This window comes from Aureobasidium subglaciale (assembly GCF_000721755.1).
Source record: "Aureobasidium subglaciale EXF-2481 unplaced genomic scaffold scaffold_11, whole genome shotgun sequence".
Classification (NCBI taxonomy): Eukaryota; Fungi; Ascomycota; class Dothideomycetes; order Dothideales; family Saccotheciaceae; genus Aureobasidium; species Aureobasidium subglaciale.
In genome coordinates this window covers 309,250-327,636 of record NW_013566984.1, presented here as the reverse complement: position 1 = coordinate 327,636, position 18,387 = coordinate 309,250, and the positions used below count along the sequence as shown (strand labels likewise).

The following is an 18,387-nucleotide window of genomic DNA, read 5'->3' as shown; positions in this document are numbered from 1 at the left end:
TCCCTTGCTATTTCTCGATCATCGCTGTCATAGTTGCCAAAACTATTGTGCATCTTTCCAATCAAGGAAGGAGTGGTACGTACAATTAGAAGTATTATTTGCGCTCCTAGCGGCTTAATTCCGATATGCTGGCTTCTTCACCATGCACTGCTCAATATACCTGTAAAGATGTAAAATGATTTGCAAACTACTAGACACTGCATGAGAGAGGCTTCAGCTCATACCATCTCAGTAAGCATTGCAACAGGTTTCGGGATGCTGTATATCTTTCCTGCCAGAGCTTCTCATTTGCTGAGCACTGTTCGGACTAGATCTGCTTTGTGGTCTGTTATCTTTCCTCTTCCTCCGCAGGGACCACCACAAACAGTGCACCCGACTTGCGCCCTGCACGAAGATGGCTCAACCTCAAAGCGTCCAGATCGATCTCAGCCGACTTCCACACAGCAATGGGACCTCCGCCACTGCTGGTCACAGACCTGGCTACACTCTCATGCCTGCTGGGCCTACCCTCGATCGCTTGACCACTCTCTTCAACAGTGACCAAAACCGTATCGCACGCTGGAGTTTCTCCGTGAGGGCGATTTCAAGCTGGATACCGACAAATTCCTCAAGCTTCTCACAGACAGATTCAACAACTTCCTTGAACAAGCTCAGGCCAAGGAGGACTACGAGGTCCTGGACAAAATGAGTACGTGTATCCAAGTATACTCTTAGACTTTGACTGATCAATATACTTTGTAGACTGCGAAAGTGTCAAGTTCTTCGGAGGCTTGCCACCTGACTACAACTGGGTTGGTCATAATCGCGACAAGATGGTCGAGGGCGAGGCCACCATCCGCGTAGAGAAGATGATCGAGGGACATGATGTCTTCGAGTTCCGTTCGATCGAGTCCTTCGTTCCGCACGTCTACACCTTGCTCGTTGGCTATGATCCCAGCCCCGAAGGCAAGCAAGACGAGTGTATGTGCGAGGTCTGTCAAAGATGCAATGTAAGTGATGCGGTAAACACAAAGGCATGTATGCACACTAACGCCTGGATAGTGAAGCTACCGTCGCGGCTATTGCAGCCATCGCAGCCATCATAGCCACCTCAGACCTATGTCCATCATCCTCATGACCAGACAACCCCTTGCTAGATCTCAGTCAGGGACCTTGAATGAATAATGAGCCACTATGCTCGCTTATACTGGACGCCTTTAGTCTACAGCCATTCTGCATTACACACTCATTTGTTGTTTCCACTCTTTCTCTTCCTACAGACGTGGATTTGAAGTATAATTTCTGTGACCCGTGTGACTTATCGACATCCTATGCCTAACTTACATCTACTTGTCCTTGACCTGGGACTATACATCCCAGTTGAGGTTCATACAGTCAAGGTTGGAGGGGCCAAGGGCTGATATCTCGATGTACCGTGGTGGTGCAGAGCAAACCGAGTAAGGTTGCAGTGATTCCTAAACATCTATTCATATAGTCAGACGATAGAAAAAGCCTGACTCGAACAGTTGAGATCGCAAGAAATATCAGGAACACTCGTCCGGACATACCATGACCTCTGCTTGCTGCTATAAGATGGCCCCAGACTTCGCATGTCATGAAATACTTCTCTTACGCATATTTGTAACAAGAAAATGATATTGCAGCTCGTACTCATTGTATTCCTGTGCTCAATCATGTCGTTTCTGTGCGTGCATCATCGTGTCCCGTCAGTAGCCTTGTTGCCATTCATCTTACCAAGTGTTGCTGCTGTCCATGATCCTTCAGCTCAGGGGTTCGTCTCGCTGACTTGCTTCTGCTATCGTTTGAGCAGCTAGGTCGAGATTTCCATCGCAGGCACGATGATGCACAAGTGTCGTGGACCCTGTGTTGAGAGCTGGAAGTGCCGGTTGTAATTTCCACTCATCCTGTGCATGGTCTCTTTTCATCCGCCGACTATATTACGCTCCACAACTCTACGCGAGAGTGCTCCGCCATGGCTCAGCCTCAGCCCTTCCCAACCGACCTCACCCACTACAACAGCGATGGTGTTGTCACAGTCATCCCTCCAGATCATACTGCCGTGCCAATCCAGCAGTTCCTGGCATCCTTGAACAGACGTTGGCGTAATGCAAAGAACACCGGCCTCGTGCAGCAAATTCGTGGGTCAAGTCTGCTCGACACGCCACATGGGAGCATGCTAACAATGTTTCTACAGCTTGGTTCCCTGACTTCATTAACGGCGCCCCTACTCACTACACACTTCAGAGTATGCGGTCTGGCAATGCCATTGTCTTGAAGGTGTTTGGTCACCCTAGCGGTCGCTACTTCCGCTCCATTGACACATTCTTGATCCACGTCGTCAGCATCATGGTTGGAAATGGCTTTGCCAACTGCAACTGTGGGCTCTTTTGAGCCTGCCACACGAGTTCTTATCCAGCAAAGCTTTCTTGCATTGCTCCACGTCCCTTATTGTGCCCGATATGAGTATCATGCTGCCAGCCAGTAGCCTCAACAGCTCAGGGGCGAGTAAGCCGATCTTTCTTGTTATGTATCAAACTTGCAAATCCCAGAAATAGATCCTCAGGCCCCCAAGCAAGTCCATCTTTACTCGTCTTCCCTTTCGTTCGACATTATGGATGGCACGACTACTCTGCACAAACATAATGCAGCTCAGGGTATGTTGGTTTGGAGCGTTATGCACTGGTGGTTGGGTAATCGTTTGCTGCCCCACTCTGACAGAAGCTTAGAGTGCTCATGTCCCACATCAACAAGTCTGTTCTGTCTCCGATTTTTGACCAATCCTAGCCATTCCTTGCATACTCCAACCTACATCCTGGTAGAAGTGATTGATTGGGGGGTGTGATGACTCAAATGACAACTCAAACTTCTGCTAGTTTGATATCATCCGAGTTCGCTGTCCTGCTACAGCTCATTTCGATTGAAATCCAGATGGACCAGTCTCGAGAGAGCACCTCATCTCTGAAACCTCCTGTGCCCGACAATTATTGAGCAAGGCAACCGTCTTGGTCGTAGCCTCTGCCTAGTCGTACGCAAGTCTACCACGTGGTCATGGTGCTATACGTCGAGGATTCCAGGCTGTCAAACCGACCATTGCGGTCACGACGGTGTACGAGAACGACATGTGCCCGCGACGGAAGAAGAAACTCGGCAGGCTTGATTTATTGGCTCAGCTTAGAGTCCGGCAGTCTTCTTTCTGCTTACACGCAACTCCAGACGCGCGCAACTACGCCACAAGATTGCTCAACCGGCACAAGACCTCCTTGCCGTCGCTGCAAATGGTGACCTTGACCTCAGCACCCTGCTCAGCGATGGTAATGGCAACGGCCCCTCTGACCCCACCGGCCGTACCCAGCTCACCAATCAAGACGCTGAGCACCGCAGGTACCTGGAGACACTGGTGCAGGCCTTCAACAACGACACTCAGATGGAAGCCCAGTTTGGTCAGTCAAGCTATTCAGGAAATATCCAGGTGATGGACTGACGAGATATTCTTAGGCAATGTAAGATTCGTTGGTGACCTTCCTCGCGGTCACAGCGTGTGGTGGTACGTCAACAGAGGTGGCTGTCGTCCGAAGGGAGTCGTAGGTTGCCCTACCAAGAGCTACTTTCGCACCGCCGCCACTTTTAAGCAGCATGTTGGAGAGCTCATGCTTGCCAACCTCGCTAGAGAGACCAGTGTTCGTGACCGTGCGTGGCGCCGCAATGACAATACCGCCGCTGAGACTGTCCTCAATTGGAACATCGCCCATAGACAGTGGTTTACTCGGTACGGCTGGCCTTACCAATCTCTTGACCCTCAAAACCTTGCCCATGCTCATTACGCGGGCTGGTGACATATTGATGTTAACGCCGTTGTCCGGGCCATGCTAGTAAAGAGAACGCGATCGCCATTCCCACCTGCAACTGTTGAAGTGCTGCAGACAAAGCACTCGGTAATGAACCCGGGGAACGTATTGCTATCTACCCTTGCTCTTGTTCCCACATATATCAGAAGCTTACTTCCCACAGCCACAGTGCATACACGTCCAAAAGAGTTCCTGCCTCATTACAGGCCATGCTGTCTGGCATGGGCCTACTGGAGAGAGGAGATGGGTATATTCGACGAATAGCCTGGGTTACCAAGGCCTCAGGGAGCAACATCATGCTTCTTTGAGATAAAGAACATCAAAATTCAAAAACTCTACACCCCTGAGTCAATGATCGAGTCCCTTTTGCCGGTGAACATTATCTACGTCGTTTGCCACAAGAGGTACAGAACAATAGACGAGGAACAAGTGATTTCCTTGTCGAGTTTTCGTTCAGTGTTGTCACTCATGCAATCATCTATAGCCTTCCCATTGTCGACACCATTGTCATCAGTACGATGATACAAAACCCCGTCACCGACCCTAGAACGCTCCGGGAGTCGACCGCAGGCTACTTCACAGCTACTCTCTCAGCTCACTAACCTTCTCTTTTCGCCGTCCATCACGACAACCCTTCGTGACTACAACACAAAGATGGCTCTATCTCAGCAACAACCCGCTGAAGCCCTCAAAGCCACAAGATTCTCAGTAGTCTATGCTATTAAAGACATTGATCTGAGTGCCATCCCCTACCGTGCCCTTGGAGCTGGCACTGGCAAAGGTCCCGCAGATGAAGACAAAGACAAGAACGAAGAAACGTTGAGAAACGCAGACGACGACGACGAAAACGAGGACACAGACGAAGATGAAGAAGAAAGTGAAGAAGAACCCAAACACCACACCCTCATCCCATCCCAATGGTACATCGACAACCTGAACAAATACTGGAAACCCTCAAACACCCAACGCGTCGGTAAGACCTTCCCTCTTTTCCCCTCCCATTCTCGACCCACACACACACCCTGCTAACCTAGCCACTCGACAACAGGTTTCTTCCCAAATTTCATCGGCGGCCTTCCGCCAGGCTACTCTGGCTGGAGCTACCTGACTCCCAAAGGAACCATTGTTCGAAACTTATACGGCCATCCCAACGGTAATCTATTCCGCTCGGTACCGAGATTCATTCTCCATGTGGTGGAGATTCTGAGGCAGACTGCGCAGGGTGCTTGGCAGCTTGAATGTCGTTGTTTCGAAAGGGCTGTGGAGAAGTAATGAGGTATGTTTTTTGGATCTAGTGCGATGAATTGGGAAATGTGATCTGACTGTTTTTATAGGCATGAGCAACTACTACTGAGGCTACTGAAACTGCTGAGGCTGCTTCTTGATATTGATACATTGAGTTTTTTTTTCACATTGTCATTTACTTGAATGACTTTATCAGACATTGACAAAGATCGTCAATGCTACTTTCTTTTCTCCAGAAATCGATCCCACTTTCTTCCTTCCAGGAAGCCACATCAAATTCTAGAACTACCTTCCTGGCGTTTGACCAAAACATCCCTTCTTTGTACTTCTGTGATGTGATCTGCAAATTAATTTGTTGCCAGAAGCTACATCAGGTGGCTGCCAGTGATGAGAACGACAAGACCTGTGATACACTTCTACAACAGATCACCCTGAGCGAACTCTTCGACGAGTGCGAGTTCATGGTGCTTCCCGACAGTTTCCAGTACATGTGCTGTGGACACCCAATGGCGAGGACCATATAACATGTATTATTACCTTGTCCCTCCAGCATCACTGCTGCACCTTAAGAACAGAACGGTAGAAACACAGAAAGATGTTTGAGACGTGAGGCAGCGTGAAGGAAGAAAGATAAAACAACATTCTGAAATACTTCATATCTCAAAACACAACACTACAGTCCAGAATCAATCTGGTCCACAACAGCCCTCCCCGTGAACTCACCCCAATCCCTACAACTTTGCGCCATAACCCCCGGAATCTTCATGTCCCTCTTGATTTCCTCCGGTCTCTCCAAGATACTAACATATAACCCTGCAGATACGTGCCATGCAATATGGCAATGAAAGGGCCAGACTCCGGGGTTGTCTTGGTCGATTTGGAGGACCACGTAGGCGGGGGTATTGGCGTCTTTGGCGGCTTGCACCCAGATTGTGTCGCGACGTTGGGGGTTGGAGGGGTTTGTGACGGTGTTGTCGTATTCGCCGAAGCCTTCTGCTAGGACGTACCTGGGGCTGATCAGTACTGGCTAAAAGCACCTGTGAATCGTGTGAGACTTACATATTATGACCGTGCATATGCATGGGATGGCCACCAAACGCAAAGTAGTTGTAGACCACAAGACGAACGGTCTTGTTGGATCCAAAGTTCATGACGTTGTACTCTTCAGGAAAGTCGAGATTGCCAAGCTTAGCCTCCAAGAGGACTGGGTTGTTGTAGTCACCTCTGAAGCTGACGTTGTTGACAAACCAGAGATTGAAGTCTGTCTCGTTGGTACGGTACTCAATGATCAAGTCCTCGGTAGTGGATGGGTTGGGATCAGGCTTGATGGAAAAAAAGGGTTTTGTGACAGAAAGATCGTCGTTGTTGCAGTAAGAGAGTTGAGTTGTGGTAACCGAAGACTTGGAGGTGGGGATCGTGGTGTTGTCAGCGTCTTCGTAGTAAATTGCTGCGACAGCTTCGTCGACTGTGCCGTCGGTCAATGAGCAGTATTTTAGGTTGGAGCGCATCCAGACGCTATCCGTCGGTGAGCCATCGGCTTCAACAATGATGTCGGTCCGTTGGCCTATTGCCTTCATTAGTCTTGTACAAAGAGAGTTGGGGAAGATTAGACTTACCAACAGCAAGAGTCACAACCGCAACTTGATATGGCTCTACAGGTACAAAGTCGTTTGCGATAACAGTCATCGTGTGTCCGTCGATTGAAAACTTTTGCATGGCCTCTGCGCTCATGTTGATCAATCGTAGTCTATGCTTCTTGCCAGAGGTGAAGGAGAATTTTGAAACGCCGGCGTTGGCAGTGCAGTTGGTGTCCTTGTAGCAAGGAAAATTCATCTTGCCGTTGATGAGGTTATTGTTGGAGGCTGGCTGGGGAGTCTTGTCGGATGCTTTCGACATCGTTTGCTCGACGAGGGTGTAGTAATCTTCATGGTACCAGTCTGTGAGGATGACAGGTCCGACATCGATATCGTAGTCTACATTTTTGGGTCCGTAAATGATCATGGCACCAGCTGCGCCACCTGCATACTGCGCACCTGGTTCTCCGTTAGCAAGACCCATGACCAGATTCTCGCAAAGCTGAACGCACTGAAGTGGCTGTGATACCAGCTAGTACCATATAGATCTGCCTGGAAGACATAGGTGAACGACTTTCCGGGAGCAATTGGGCATTGCATAACTGTGGGGACGCCATCATACCATGGTGTTGCTTTCTGGAGCAAGCCTGGTTGGGTCAGCTTTTGCCAGGTTTTCAACTTTCGTCCACGCTTACCATGCCAGTGCATTGAAGTGCCCTCATCAAGCGAGTTCTTGACAGTTATGGAGACCATGTCTCCCCAATTCGCTTCGATAGTTGGGCCAGGGAATTGACCATTGACAAGGACACCATCCTTAAAGACACCATCTGGTGCAATCCGTCCAGCGGATATTTCAAAGTCGTAATAGCGGGTGACACCAGTGTTGGGCGTGTCTGTGTAGTAGTTTGTGTTGTTGGCCGTTGATTGACCCCAGGGAAAGCCGAAGGGAAGAGGTGTGCCGCCATCGGAGCGAAAGGAAGGAAGCCGAGGTGCATCGAAGCTTCCTAATACAGAATTGCCATCTTGCTCTTTCTCGCCCAAAGCATTCTCCAAAGATTGTATTCCATTGGAGATGAAGGCTGGGCTGTGAAAAGAGCCAGCATTTACTCCACCTAGCACATTTTTTGGTGGCTGTGCAGCAGGAGCAGCAAACGTTGCTTGGTTAGGCTGATAGATCTTCCGGAGACCATTGTCGGTGAGAGGAGAGAAAGAGAAAGCATGAAGGATAAGGCGACCCCAGGACACCATCGTGATAGTGATCAACGTAAGAAGAATAAGAAAGTATTAGATATGGCAGTCACCAGCAACTACAACGGAAGAGACTTCGACAGAGGGGGGTCATGGAGCGAGATGATGATGATTTTGTAAGTGAGTGCGATACTTGGCCCTGCTACAATTATAGATGTGGAGGTAGATCCGATACAGATCTGTCACGATTGACCCGACGAGCAAGGGTACGATGAAGGAAAATGTGTGATGCTCGGCCCGTGCTCGATATTCTCTGGCCAACACCTGATACAGCTCGGCAGTGTTTTAGAGCGGAAGATGGCAAGCCAAGAGGTATTATACTCGCTCTGGAAGAACTCGGGGAGGGGTATAGTCGAGCGTTTGACGTGTTCGGTCGATGAGTGGAGCTGCCTCAAGTGGCCAAATCGACGACATGACTCTTCCAGTAGCAAGCGCGGCTCTGGATTTCACTTCATGCTCCTCGTGTTACATATTCTTCAGGAACCAGCCATGAGTGTTATGCATTGCAATATTGGTCGCGCAAGTGAATGCTCCAATGACTTTGACAAAAGTCCTTCATGACTCGGAATGCATTGTCAGTCGAGCTTTTCAGCTTCCAAGAAGGATGAAGTGCTTGAAATAATTTTAGAAAGTCCGAAGCGTGAAACGCGACTGCATCTTTTGGACCGTGTCCCCAGATGCGGTCTTGCCGCCCAGACAGGCATGGCGCACTTTCAGAACATCAATGAGGTAGACACGTTCAATAATGGAGAGCGATGATCTGGAAGCCGCTGTACTACAGTGCGTTGGGGTTGTAAAGATGTGTTGGTAGAAAGAAGAGTGAGATGCGGCGAGGTTGGACGGAGTGCGGGAGTCGGAAGTCGGACGTGGCCGAGTTTGGGTGAATGTTGCAGATCAGGGAGAAGCTGTCTGGAGTGTGGAGTTTCGAAACATTTGACCTTCTCGGCGCATTACATCGTGCAGACTTGATAGAGGCGAGGAAGAGACGGACATGTCAGCGACAAGCATGGCGAATAGTGCAGACATCTACAAGGCATCCTCGGTGGCCGAAATCCGAGCGACGTTGGCAGAGTTGGGCCAGCAAGAAGCCAGCGTGACAGCCCGTCTGGATGCGCTACTCGCTTCGCAACGCGATCTCTCGCGTCAATTGACCAAACTCGACCTTGCGAGAGGTCATCTAGCCTCGCAGGTTGTTCAGACACGCTCCATCAGCAATGGCATGCTCTCGTCAGCCGCGTCGACGGCCGCCCGCATCTCCAGCGCCGTCAATCAACTCGATCGCGAACAGGCGGCCGTCAAGTCCACATTGAACGTGGTGGACCAGGTCGCCGAGCTCAAAGCTTGCGTGCTGGGTGTCAATGGCTCCATGGGCGCCGCTCAGGACTGGGAGACTGCTGCATCCTACCTTCACCGCGCTTCCCAGATCCCCGACCACGTCATCGATGGTGCTTTCGCCGAAGAAATCGTCCCTACCGCCGAAGTCCCCGATGCGCCGCGAGTCACGCTGAGAGAGGCGTCAGAGAGTCTTTGTGGCTTGTTCCTGCGCGAGTTTGAGAAGGCTACGAGCGAAGGAGATGGTCAAAAGGTTACACGCTTCTTCAAGCTCTTTCCCATGATAGGCAAGTCCGATCAAGGGCTGGATGCATACGGTCGCTATGTCTGCACTGGTGTGGCACAAAGAGCAAGGAACAACCTGAGTGCGACAAACCAGCGCTCAGACGGCCTCTTCTATGCCAGCGCCTTGACCAAGCTGTTTGAGCAGATTGCTTTGATCGTTGATGGCCACGCTCCTCTTGTCGAGAGACACTACGGGCAGGGCTCCATGGCGAAGGTTATTGAGCGTTTGCAAGCCGAGGCCGACATGCAAGGCGGCATTGTGCTTGATGCCTGGGCAGACGATCGCAACCTTGCAAGAAAGATCAAGGACGTCAAATCATACGCTTTCTCCTTCCTCGTGCAAAGTTTCCTTCCTGCCCAAAAGTCCACTGCCGCGAGATCCTCTTCGCCAGCTTCGAGTCGTGCTAGTGAGGATGAAGGTGTCGACATGAAAGAAGTCGATGCTCTTTTGAACGAGTCTGCCATGATGTTGAGCCGATGGGCACTGTACACTCGTTTCGTCGCAACAAAGATCAATGTATGTTATGGCACACTGTCAAATGTACACGACACTTTACTGACCCCTTTGAAGCCTGGAGTCGAAGAACACATTGCCTTGCCGGACCTCCTCGCCAACAGCAGGCTGCACCAAAAGATTACAGATGCATTGATTGAGCCCTTCAACACCATGTCAACCTTCTTCTTCCGCCGCTCAGTCGAAAAAGCCTTCCAGATGGACGAGTCCCCCTTTGATCTCACATTGAATCCCAATAAGCCTCTTGGCTCCAATCCGCCCTTCATCACCTCGGCCGTCGACGATGTCATGTACATTGTCAATCAAATCTTACAGCGAACGCTCGCCACCTCACAAAGATCCGTTGTTGCCAGTGTCATGCCTTCGCTCAGTCGTGTTTTGACTGGCGACTTTTTCGGCATGATCCAACGGAAGATGCGAGACGAGAGCTACCCCAAGGCTGCTATTCAAGGAGCTCTGCCCCCCGAAAGCGTCATCATCTCATTCTTGGTACTTGTCAACAACCTAGACATCTCTACCGACTACCTCCGTCGCATTGTAAATACCAACCTAGGCAAGGCTGATCCCAGTCGTCAAGGTCAACAGCAGCATGCAGCTATTTCAGACCTTTTCCCCTTCGCTCACGATGCTGTGTTTGTCGAGACCAGCCTCAGCAATATCCTACACGCTTTCGAGTCCAAGACCGGCGACCTCATCGCCGAAGCAATCGAAGTGTTGCTAAAGCAAGTCATGCGCCCTCGCCTTCGTCCTGTCTTTGTTGAAACCTTCCGCGATGTCGAATACATCATCGACGACGACACCGCCTCGGAAACTACAGAGCCCGACACCTCGGTGCCCCAACGATTCGAAAGAGGCTGGATGCAATTCACCCTCCCCATAAAACGTATCCTCACCGAACGAACCTACCACGCCCTCATCACAAGCACAATCACCTACCTCTCCCGCGCCCTCGAAAAGCGCATCTGGAGCTACTACGGCCGAGTCAATGAAAGAGGAGCTGCGAAACTCGAACGTGATATCTCTGGTATTGTGAATGCTGCTGTCAAAGGTGGCAAGTATTCACTCAGGGATGCGTTTCAGAGGTGTACCGAGATGACGTTGATTTTAAATATGGAGGAGGATGAGTGGGAGGAGGTTAGGGCGCAGAGTGTGGAAGAGCAGAGGGATGCTGGGTTGGAGTGGCATTTGGATGCTGGGGAGAGGGCGAGGACCAGGAGTATCATGACCGATAGTAGATAGAGGTGATTTATACACTCTCCCGTGATCAGACTAAGTCATTGTTCAAATTATCATGCCCTTTCTACAGTGCTACAATCACTGCCGGCAGTCAAGTGGAGAAGCTGATGTTTACCATGCCTCTTTCCCTAGATCGAAAAGTGAGAAACAGAGACCCAATATACCTAATCCAGCACACCACCATTGAGACATGCCAACTCGGCGATGTCGCCGTCGATGCAAGCTGCGACAACCGTGTCCGGGGCCAAACCCAGTACTCTACAGAGGACCACCTTCCCAAGCCAGGGGACAACAGAGCGCGGACATTGCGTCCGTGATCGTCCGGATTCACGGCTTGATCTCCGTTTGAGGTGGAAGTGTAGACTTTGCAAGCTCTCAGGGATTAAGGCGGTCTACGTCGTCTCATGGTAGTTGAATGACCGGGCTCACACGGGCATCACTTCTGCAAAAGTCGCGGGTATCACTTCTGCACCTATGAGAAGCTGTGTCTCTTCTTTCGAGGACTTCTGTTCGCGCTTGCCCTCTGTGAACAACACTACCTCATAAGCGCTCAATGAGTGAATTCTCTCAATCAAGAGTCGCGATAGATTTGGCACAACAGCTCGCGTTTCCACAATACAATCCCGTGACAATACCAAGTCTTTTCTGCGCCAAAGTCTTCGAGGTTATTGATTCCCCTTGTTGTGGGTTGCGCTTGACCTGGTATTTTCTCTTGAGGTTTCTGTTCTCTTGAGTCGGTGTTGGGGCTTGAGAGCGTACATGTATATATCAGTGGTTTTCGAGTAGTCACTGTGATGTCCGTCTTCGTATCGTGTCTCGTCGTGTCGCCGTGTAGGTTGGCGCCTTGAGATCCTGACGTCGCGTTCTCGTTGCCCGTAATCATCGTTGCCCGTAATCATTGCTCGTCGTGGTCGCGTTACGTTTCTTAGTCCAGGTCCGATAGTCGTACTCTCGCTTCGTACTGTTGTCCATGTCATCTGGCGTCGCCCGTCAGGTCTTCTCGCACAGCATGTTTCCACCCTTGTGTAGATCGCTCTTTCAAGTCCGCCTGGTACATGCGCGACAAATGCGCGAACCATAAAAAGCGATCAAGTTGAGCGCGTGAGGTTTCCTTGCGGGTGTCTGCCAAATTCCTTCAGAGCTTACTAATGATCGCAAGCTCTCCTCAAATGCATCTCAATCACGACGTGCAAAGTTCTTGGTTTCTACTCTTAAGCTCGATGAGCTTGTCAGGGTAGTAATTACCAGAGCAGGTGGAGATGCGCATCACACGAACAGTTCATCATATGCCGCTGAATTTGGTTCGAACAAGGGATCATCGAGGATCGTCTGTAAAGCCGCTTGAATCTTCGCCATGCCAATCTGCGCACCTGGTGTGCCGCAAACAGCTATCTCATAGGTGAGATAAGGCCCAGTGTTGGCTTGTTGTCGAGCCTCGTAAAGATCGGTTATCTCGAGCAGTGACAAAGACTGCAGATTCTCTTTGATCCACTCGATAATGTCGATCCATGAGTCATTCTTCATCGCACATCCGTTTATGATGAGAGTCCGCAAAGTATCTCGGTACTTGTTGAGTAATTCGAAAATACTCTCTTTAGAGATTGGGAGAGACTCAATCGTCAAGTCTGTGATGTGGTCTGACACAATGGATTTCAGAGCATGGTCACCCGCTTCGAATTCCTCAAGCGAGGTAGCTACATGCTCCCCCTCTTCTGGATCTCCGAAATCCACAAAATTCGAGATCTGAACAGCCTTGAGATCCTTGGCGCATGAGATAATCTTTGACACCGACTGCAGACAAGAATCATGGAGGGGCCAATCAGCCTCAAACTTGGCAGACTTGAGCGCAGAGAATACCTCCATCTCCTCTTCATCGAAGTCATCTAAATTGAATGCGCGCTCTGTCGCCTCGGAAGATTCTTCATCTATTTCCAAGTCAAGCTTGGTGAATTGCAATTTACTACGACGTATGGCCTCAAGACATGGTTGAATAGTGGTCTTTGGGCAGTTATCTGAGATGGGTTCATGGCCGTCATAACCATCCCAGTCTAGAAGGATAGTGTCGTGGTCAAGATCCCAGTCCGTCCAGGTTCCAGAAGATATGTGTAATGCCACAGAGGTTCGATAGGTTTGCAACGCGGTGAAGGCCTGGGATATCAGATCTGTCGCTGCACCAGACTTGCCAAGCTCGTACTCATCAACTGATCGCTTCAAACAGCGCTGAAGTGTGACTTTCGCAGCTACTGCCTGCTCCTGTGTCCGGTTGTTGTTCGAGAGAAGGCTTGCCGTCTCACTCGCAAGCTCAGCCACGAATCCAGGATGTATGCGACCAGAAGTAATGTGAATCCTGCGAATACAAGGACCGAAAGATGGATGCTCACATATAGCTATTAGACGCTCCAGGCATGTTTGAGTCATCAGTACCGAGATGCAGGCCATATAACGTGTTGAGAAGCTCCTAGTTGCCAAGACTGATGTACTTTTGTTGGCGAGTCGGAGTATCATCAAGTCATCTTTTCCAGCGTAGTCACATATCCTTGCGATCAACTCATTGGGTAGCGATTCGAGTGACATGGCCGAATTGATCAGCCAAATCTTTGAAGTTGTTGCAAGATATTATAATGGTTTGAGAAGTAAGAAGCAACGTCTGACCAGATTCTTGGCATGTCGTTGCCCCAACAACGCCCTTTGATGACTTCTCCAGCTTTCTTCTTTTTGTCACACCATGCTGAATAGAAGGTAGCTCTCACGAAGTGATCAGAATGACAAATTTTCTAGTTCATGGTCTGAAAAAGCAGATTGGACCCTTTTCAACCATCTGACACCCTTTGGTCATCATGCTGGGAATGTTTCGTGTGATCACGTTCTAGGAGGACGTCGCAACAAGTATAGAATGAGGACACCAGTTTCAACCTCGTCAGATCGAGACTGGCCCCTCAGCGCACCTGACGACGCATATTCGGTCAACGCACATAGTCTCACTCCACACAGACCGGCGGAAGCGTCACAGCTGGTTGACGGCTTGCGTGTAGCCACTAGGAAGCAAAATTTCGGGAGTCGGGAGATGGAGCGATGGGTGAGTCGCGGACCCGAGTGTCTTGGTCGACGTGGCCTGACGAAGAATGAGCTAGATCTTGGATATGCAACTAGAGGTGGATACATCTGTGCCAATGCAGGGACTAACTCGATTGTGTGTCAGTGCTCGTGGGATTGATTATGGTGACTCTCCTCGCTCTAAGCACTCAAATCGAACCTACACTTAATTAAAGTTGCTCTTACAGACTCAAGCTCTGCGCATAAATCCATCCCCACTATTACGTTACTCTCACAAAGTGGTAAGACAGCGCACCTTCCCGACTCACTCCTCTCATACACTCGGCAATGGATCAATCTAGTTACGAAGAAACGATCAAAGAGGCTGCTCGTCATATGGCACGAAGACTGAATTATGATCCTCTGGAAAACCCGCAGGAAAAGATGGCGTGCAGAAGGAGTTGAACATACAGATGCCAACGACGAATGCCGGGTCAAAGATTTGATCCGTGTTCCCACGGCTGATAGCGATTCGCATGACATGTTCGGTGAAAGGCACGCTGGAGGACAGGACATGATGGGATAAAATAATGGTATCGTAGTATTAGCCAACAATTAAATGTGAATGTCACCATTTTCGTTGTAGAAAATCTCTCTTGCCTTGACACAGCGCAAGTGGTTCTTGCCTCCTGACAGTGATGAGTCATGGTAGAACAGGTACCATCTGCTCTCAAACTCGACGATGGAGTGATGTGTGGTCCAGCCAACGACTGGCTCCAAGATGGTGCCACGCTGGGTGAAAGGACCATAAGGGCTGTCGCCCACGGCATATGCCAGGAGATGTGAGTCGCCAGTCGAATATGAGAAGTAGTACTTGTCCTGGTACTTGTGCATCCATGCGGCTTCGAAGAATCTCCTCTTGTGGTCGTCGGCCTGGATAGGCTTGCCGGCTTCGTCGACTATCGAGATCTCGCGAGGAGTCTCGTCGAACTCAAGCATATCACCCGTCATCTTTGCTACCCGAGGGCCTTGAGCAGCGACGCCTTCGCCAGTCAGCTCTTGTGGGCCGCTCCAAGCATTGTCAAAGTGTCCCTCCTTTTGCCAGCACTGTAATTGACCGCCCCAGAGACCGCCGAAGTAGAGGTAGGCTGAGCCATCGGTATCAACGAAGCAAGCAGGGTCGATGCTGTAGCTACCCTTGATGTAGTCTGGCTGAGGGGCGAAGGGGCCCTCAGGCTTGTCTGAGACGGCGACACCACAACGGAAGATACCCTCCTTGTCGCGTGCAGGGAAGTAGAGGTAGTACTTGCCATCCTTGGTCGCGGCGTCAGGTGCCCACAGCTGCTTGGAGACCCATGGAACATCCTCTTGCTTGAGTACAACGCCGTGATCTGTGACGGGGCCGCTGATGGAGTCTAGCGAGAAGACGTGATAGTCGTTCATGTCGTATTGATCGCCATTGTCGTTGTCCTGGATGTCCGTCTCGCGATCGTGTGACGGATAGATGTAGATCTTGCCATTGAAGGCGTGAGCCGAAGGGTCGGCTGTGTAGAGGTGAGTGATGAGTGGTTGCTTGTCCGACATGGTGAAAATGTGCTAGAGATCAGGATCAAGAATAATGTGCAAGAAGACCTACTCCCGGCGCATCACGAGTGTTTATAAAGCGGCAAGGCTAGAAAGCAATCTACATGGTCTTTAGCCTAGCTGTTTCGTCTCTACAGGCTGTGTCTTGAGAGCGGCTCTTAAGCTCTTTGGTTCCGCCATGTGGGCTGCGATGAGAAAGCACATTTTAGCCTAAACAGAATTGCTAGGAAGAAGGAAGGTGGAAAGGAGGGGTTCGTGGGGCTCCAACCGTGCGTCCTTGGCACCTGTCACCATGTCACCGGGCCCGACAAGTCTTGATCGGTCTTCTTCCTGCCAAACAGAGTTGATACTCATCATGAGAGCAGATTGTGAATTGTCCAAGGGCACAATGATCTTTAAAGCAATAGGAACGCCCGTGAAGACCGGTACGAGCAGCCGCATCCAATGTGACCCGCGTGGTCTCCGTAAGCACATGCCTTCAACCAGCTGCACAGATACCAGACTCCAATGGTACCGGAAGCGGCAGCATATGCCTCCGCAATCTGGAGCAAGAGATCCACACTATCGGTCCCGGCTTGACCAGATTGGATTTCACATCCAGCTATCCTGAAAGCGCCCAGACTGTGGATTCCATAAAGCTCATGTTGACAGAAGCAACCCATTTAAAGCACTTGCGTCTTGAGGATGAGAGTGGCATGAACTACGTCAACGAAAGCCACATAGGAGAGATGTTGAGAGCTGTCACTTCTTGTTGTCTTATGGGGACCCCAGCTTACCTTCCCAACTCGATGATTCAGATGCTTGAGAGATCGAAGTTGACCATGAAGAAACTGCACTATCATCCAATCAGTGGCGCGAAGCTAGACGGAGCTCCTAACGAATCATCGCGATGGGTCGAGGAGAATCTCAAAGGACTGTAGGTGACATTACATCCTCAGCTTGAGGTTCTGGACATTTCTGGGGATACTGGATAGTGGTCGGAAGAGGCTTTGCGAGAAGAAGGGGGCACGGCTGTTCGTGCGAGGTTAGTAGAGCTTCTTGCTACACGATCAGACCCAGAGTAGCTCGCAGGGGGCTCGACAGGGTTTTGCGGAAGTAAGACAAGAGACTCAGAACACATGGAGATGAAACGACCGGGACAACAAGCTATATCAGAACGCGAGAGGAAACAGGAAACCTTCCTCGATGGGCTATGCACGCGGATACAGTTCCGTTTTATACACCTGGATGCATATCGATTTCCACCTTACGTAGAACTGCCTCGAAACATATGCCTCGGGGTTCTTTAACTGGACGAGAGCAGGAGATCGAACGACCTTAGGTATAAGCAGTGACCCTGTCTCGCTTCCTTGACTTGACTGCCATCTTTCAAGCCAGATTTGGACTTACTTTTTGGACAGTGCAAGCTTGGAATGATCAATCAAAGGTTCATGGAGTCAAATGCCAGTAGTCTTGGAGAAGGTTAGGGTATTGATCATTCCAAGGACAGTCGGAGATATCACGGAAGATTCATGCATTCTGATAGCACGACTTACGCGTCAGAGTGGACTACGAGTGGTGTGTCAATTTTTAAGTCCAATATCGACAGAAATGTCAATAAGCCTGTGTTTCTAAAGCTGAACAGTGTTCACATTCTCAACTGGTGGAATATGCTGGCGTGTATAAGTGTCAAAGCACGACGCAGTGGGCTTCTGATCACGAGGGCGGCTAAGTTAGCTAAGGCATTCATGAGCCACAGGTATTCTGTAGGAATAGAGGTACGGCCGTACGATCCTTCGAAGGAAGTAGATATCTGATTTAGAGTGTTGGGAGTGGTTTAAGACAACATGAGACACTAGAATCGCTGCAATAACAATCAAACAAACAAGATCGCTCCTTCACTTCACCAACCCTTATATACCAAAGAAACCCAGCCCTTTTACATCCCAGCTTTGTAAGTCCAAACCGTGAGTTTGGCGTAGTGGAAGACCCCCTGACCACCGGGCAGCCGTAAAATACCAAACCCTCCCACGAGGAGGTGATTTGGTCACTTACGAGTGTACGAAGCCGAGAGAAGTAGCGTCGGCTACTTTTTGTTTACGCTATCAAATGAAGAGGGTGAGTTCGATCCTTGACGGTGGTTGTTCTCTTTTTGCTTCTTTTGCTATAGGAACCCACAGAAGTGCAGTAACAAGACTTGAGGAGGGGGATGAAGAGTTTAAAGAGAAGATGGAGCACTTGTGGCACAAAGTCCTTGTAAAGCTTTGAGATAGTGCTTAGGATCATCTTGAGGGAGTCCAATGACACCATCCTTCTTCCGATTGCTTCCCATGAACTTGGGCCTATACAACCCATGTTAAGAGTGTACAGTCCTCGATTCGAACGAGTGCTCTAGAGGGAGAATCGGCGGAAGATTTTGAGCTTACCCACGAAGCGGCCAATTATGCGAGCGTGGACAATTGGATGATTGAGATGGTCGTTGTCCAGCGGATGCAAACTTGCCGAGAGTCTC

At 50.0% G+C, this 18,387-nt stretch overlaps 8 protein-coding genes across 8 annotated transcripts; 3 read left to right on the top strand and 5 right to left on the bottom strand.

Annotated features, from left to right (window-relative positions):
• Positions 1-348: 348 nt before the first annotated feature.
• AUEXF2481DRAFT_40284 (uncharacterized protein) lies at positions 349-1,217 on the bottom strand. The gene is made up of 3 exons (XM_013488068.1): positions 1,042-1,217; positions 742-989; positions 349-688 (listed from the first exon to the last, which is right to left on the bottom strand). The coding sequence occupies exons 1-3, from the start codon at positions 1,078-1,080 to the stop codon at positions 481-483; spliced, it is 495 nt and encodes a 164-aa protein (XP_013343522.1). The 5' UTR covers positions 1,081-1,217; the 3' UTR covers positions 349-480.
• Positions 1,218-1,972: 755 nt separating this feature from the next.
• On the top strand, positions 1,973-2,646 carry AUEXF2481DRAFT_89080 (uncharacterized protein; the record flags this gene model as incomplete). Its single annotated transcript, XM_013488172.1, has 2 exons — positions 1,973-2,138; positions 2,195-2,646. The coding sequence occupies 2 exons, from the start codon at positions 1,973-1,975 to the stop codon at positions 2,389-2,391; spliced, it is 363 nt and encodes a 120-aa protein (XP_013343626.1). The 3' UTR covers positions 2,392-2,646.
• Positions 2,647-2,790: 144 nt separating this feature from the next.
• On the bottom strand, positions 2,791-4,029 carry AUEXF2481DRAFT_40283 (uncharacterized protein). Its single transcript, XM_013488067.1, has 2 exons — positions 3,496-4,029; positions 2,791-3,440 (listed from the first exon to the last, which is right to left on the bottom strand). Exons 1-2 carry the CDS (start codon positions 3,834-3,836, stop codon positions 3,224-3,226), a joined length of 558 nt encoding a protein of 185 aa, XP_013343521.1. The 5' UTR covers positions 3,837-4,029; the 3' UTR covers positions 2,791-3,223.
• A 470-nt stretch (positions 4,030-4,499) lies between these two features.
• AUEXF2481DRAFT_80071 (uncharacterized protein) lies at positions 4,500-5,279 on the top strand (the record flags this gene model as incomplete). The annotated part of the gene is made up of 3 exons (XM_013488163.1): positions 4,500-4,818; positions 4,894-5,121; positions 5,180-5,279. The coding sequence occupies 2 exons, from the start codon at positions 4,500-4,502 to the stop codon at positions 5,115-5,117; spliced, it is 543 nt and encodes a 180-aa protein (XP_013343617.1). The 3' UTR covers positions 5,118-5,121; positions 5,180-5,279.
• A 484-nt stretch (positions 5,280-5,763) lies between these two features.
• On the bottom strand, positions 5,764-7,912 carry AUEXF2481DRAFT_73486 (multicopper oxidase; the record flags this gene model as incomplete). The annotated part of the gene is made up of 6 exons (XM_013488151.1): positions 5,764-6,097; positions 6,150-6,654; positions 6,707-7,123; positions 7,177-7,311; positions 7,360-7,743; positions 7,777-7,912. The coding sequence occupies 6 exons, from the start codon at positions 7,910-7,912 to the stop codon at positions 5,764-5,766; spliced, it is 1,911 nt and encodes a 636-aa protein (XP_013343605.1).
• A 1,006-nt stretch (positions 7,913-8,918) lies between these two features.
• AUEXF2481DRAFT_5264 (uncharacterized protein) lies at positions 8,919-11,282 on the top strand (the record flags this gene model as incomplete). Its single annotated transcript, XM_013487939.1, has 2 exons — positions 8,919-10,046; positions 10,101-11,282. The coding sequence occupies 2 exons, from the start codon at positions 8,919-8,921 to the stop codon at positions 11,280-11,282; spliced, it is 2,310 nt and encodes a 769-aa protein (XP_013343393.1).
• Positions 11,283-12,545: 1,263 nt separating this feature from the next.
• On the bottom strand, positions 12,546-13,853 carry AUEXF2481DRAFT_29741 (uncharacterized protein; the record flags this gene model as incomplete). Its single annotated transcript, XM_013487992.1, has 1 exon — positions 12,546-13,853. One exon carries the CDS (start codon positions 13,851-13,853, stop codon positions 12,546-12,548), a length of 1,308 nt encoding a protein of 435 aa, XP_013343446.1.
• Positions 13,854-14,814: 961 nt separating this feature from the next.
• AUEXF2481DRAFT_40278 (glycoside hydrolase family 43 protein) lies at positions 14,815-16,074 on the bottom strand. The gene has a single exon (XM_013488066.1). The coding sequence runs from the start codon at positions 15,894-15,896 to the stop codon at positions 14,928-14,930; it is 969 nt and encodes a 322-aa protein (XP_013343520.1). The 5' UTR covers positions 15,897-16,074; the 3' UTR covers positions 14,815-14,927.
• Between the last annotated feature and the right edge of the window lie 2,313 nt (positions 16,075-18,387).

What these genes read in the sequence shown, in the direction of transcription:
- AUEXF2481DRAFT_40283 (XM_013488067.1), bottom strand. Translation starts at nt 3,836, where the DNA reads ATGTCACCAGCCCGCGTAATGAGCATGGGCAAGGTTTTGAGGGTCAAG. An exon ending in ACCAACGAATCTTACATTGC is followed by an intron (nt 3,441 to 3,495) that starts CTAAGAATATCT and finishes AGCTTGACTGAC; the next exon opens with CAAACTGGGCTTCCATCTGA.
- AUEXF2481DRAFT_40284 (XM_013488068.1), bottom strand. Translation starts at nt 1,080, where the DNA reads ATGGCTGCGATGGCTGCAATAGCCGCGACGGTAGCTTCA. An exon ending in TAGCCGCGACGGTAGCTTCA is followed by an intron (nt 990 to 1,041) that starts CTATCCAGGCGT and finishes CGCATCACTTAC; the next exon opens with ATTGCATCTTTGACAGACCT. An exon ending in GAACTTGACACTTTCGCAGT is followed by an intron (nt 689 to 741) that starts CTACAAAGTATA and finishes GGATACACGTAC; the next exon opens with TCATTTTGTCCAGGACCTCG.
- AUEXF2481DRAFT_40278 (XM_013488066.1), bottom strand. Translation starts at nt 15,896, where the DNA reads ATGTCGGACAAGCAACCACTCATCACTCACCTCTACACAGCCGACCCT.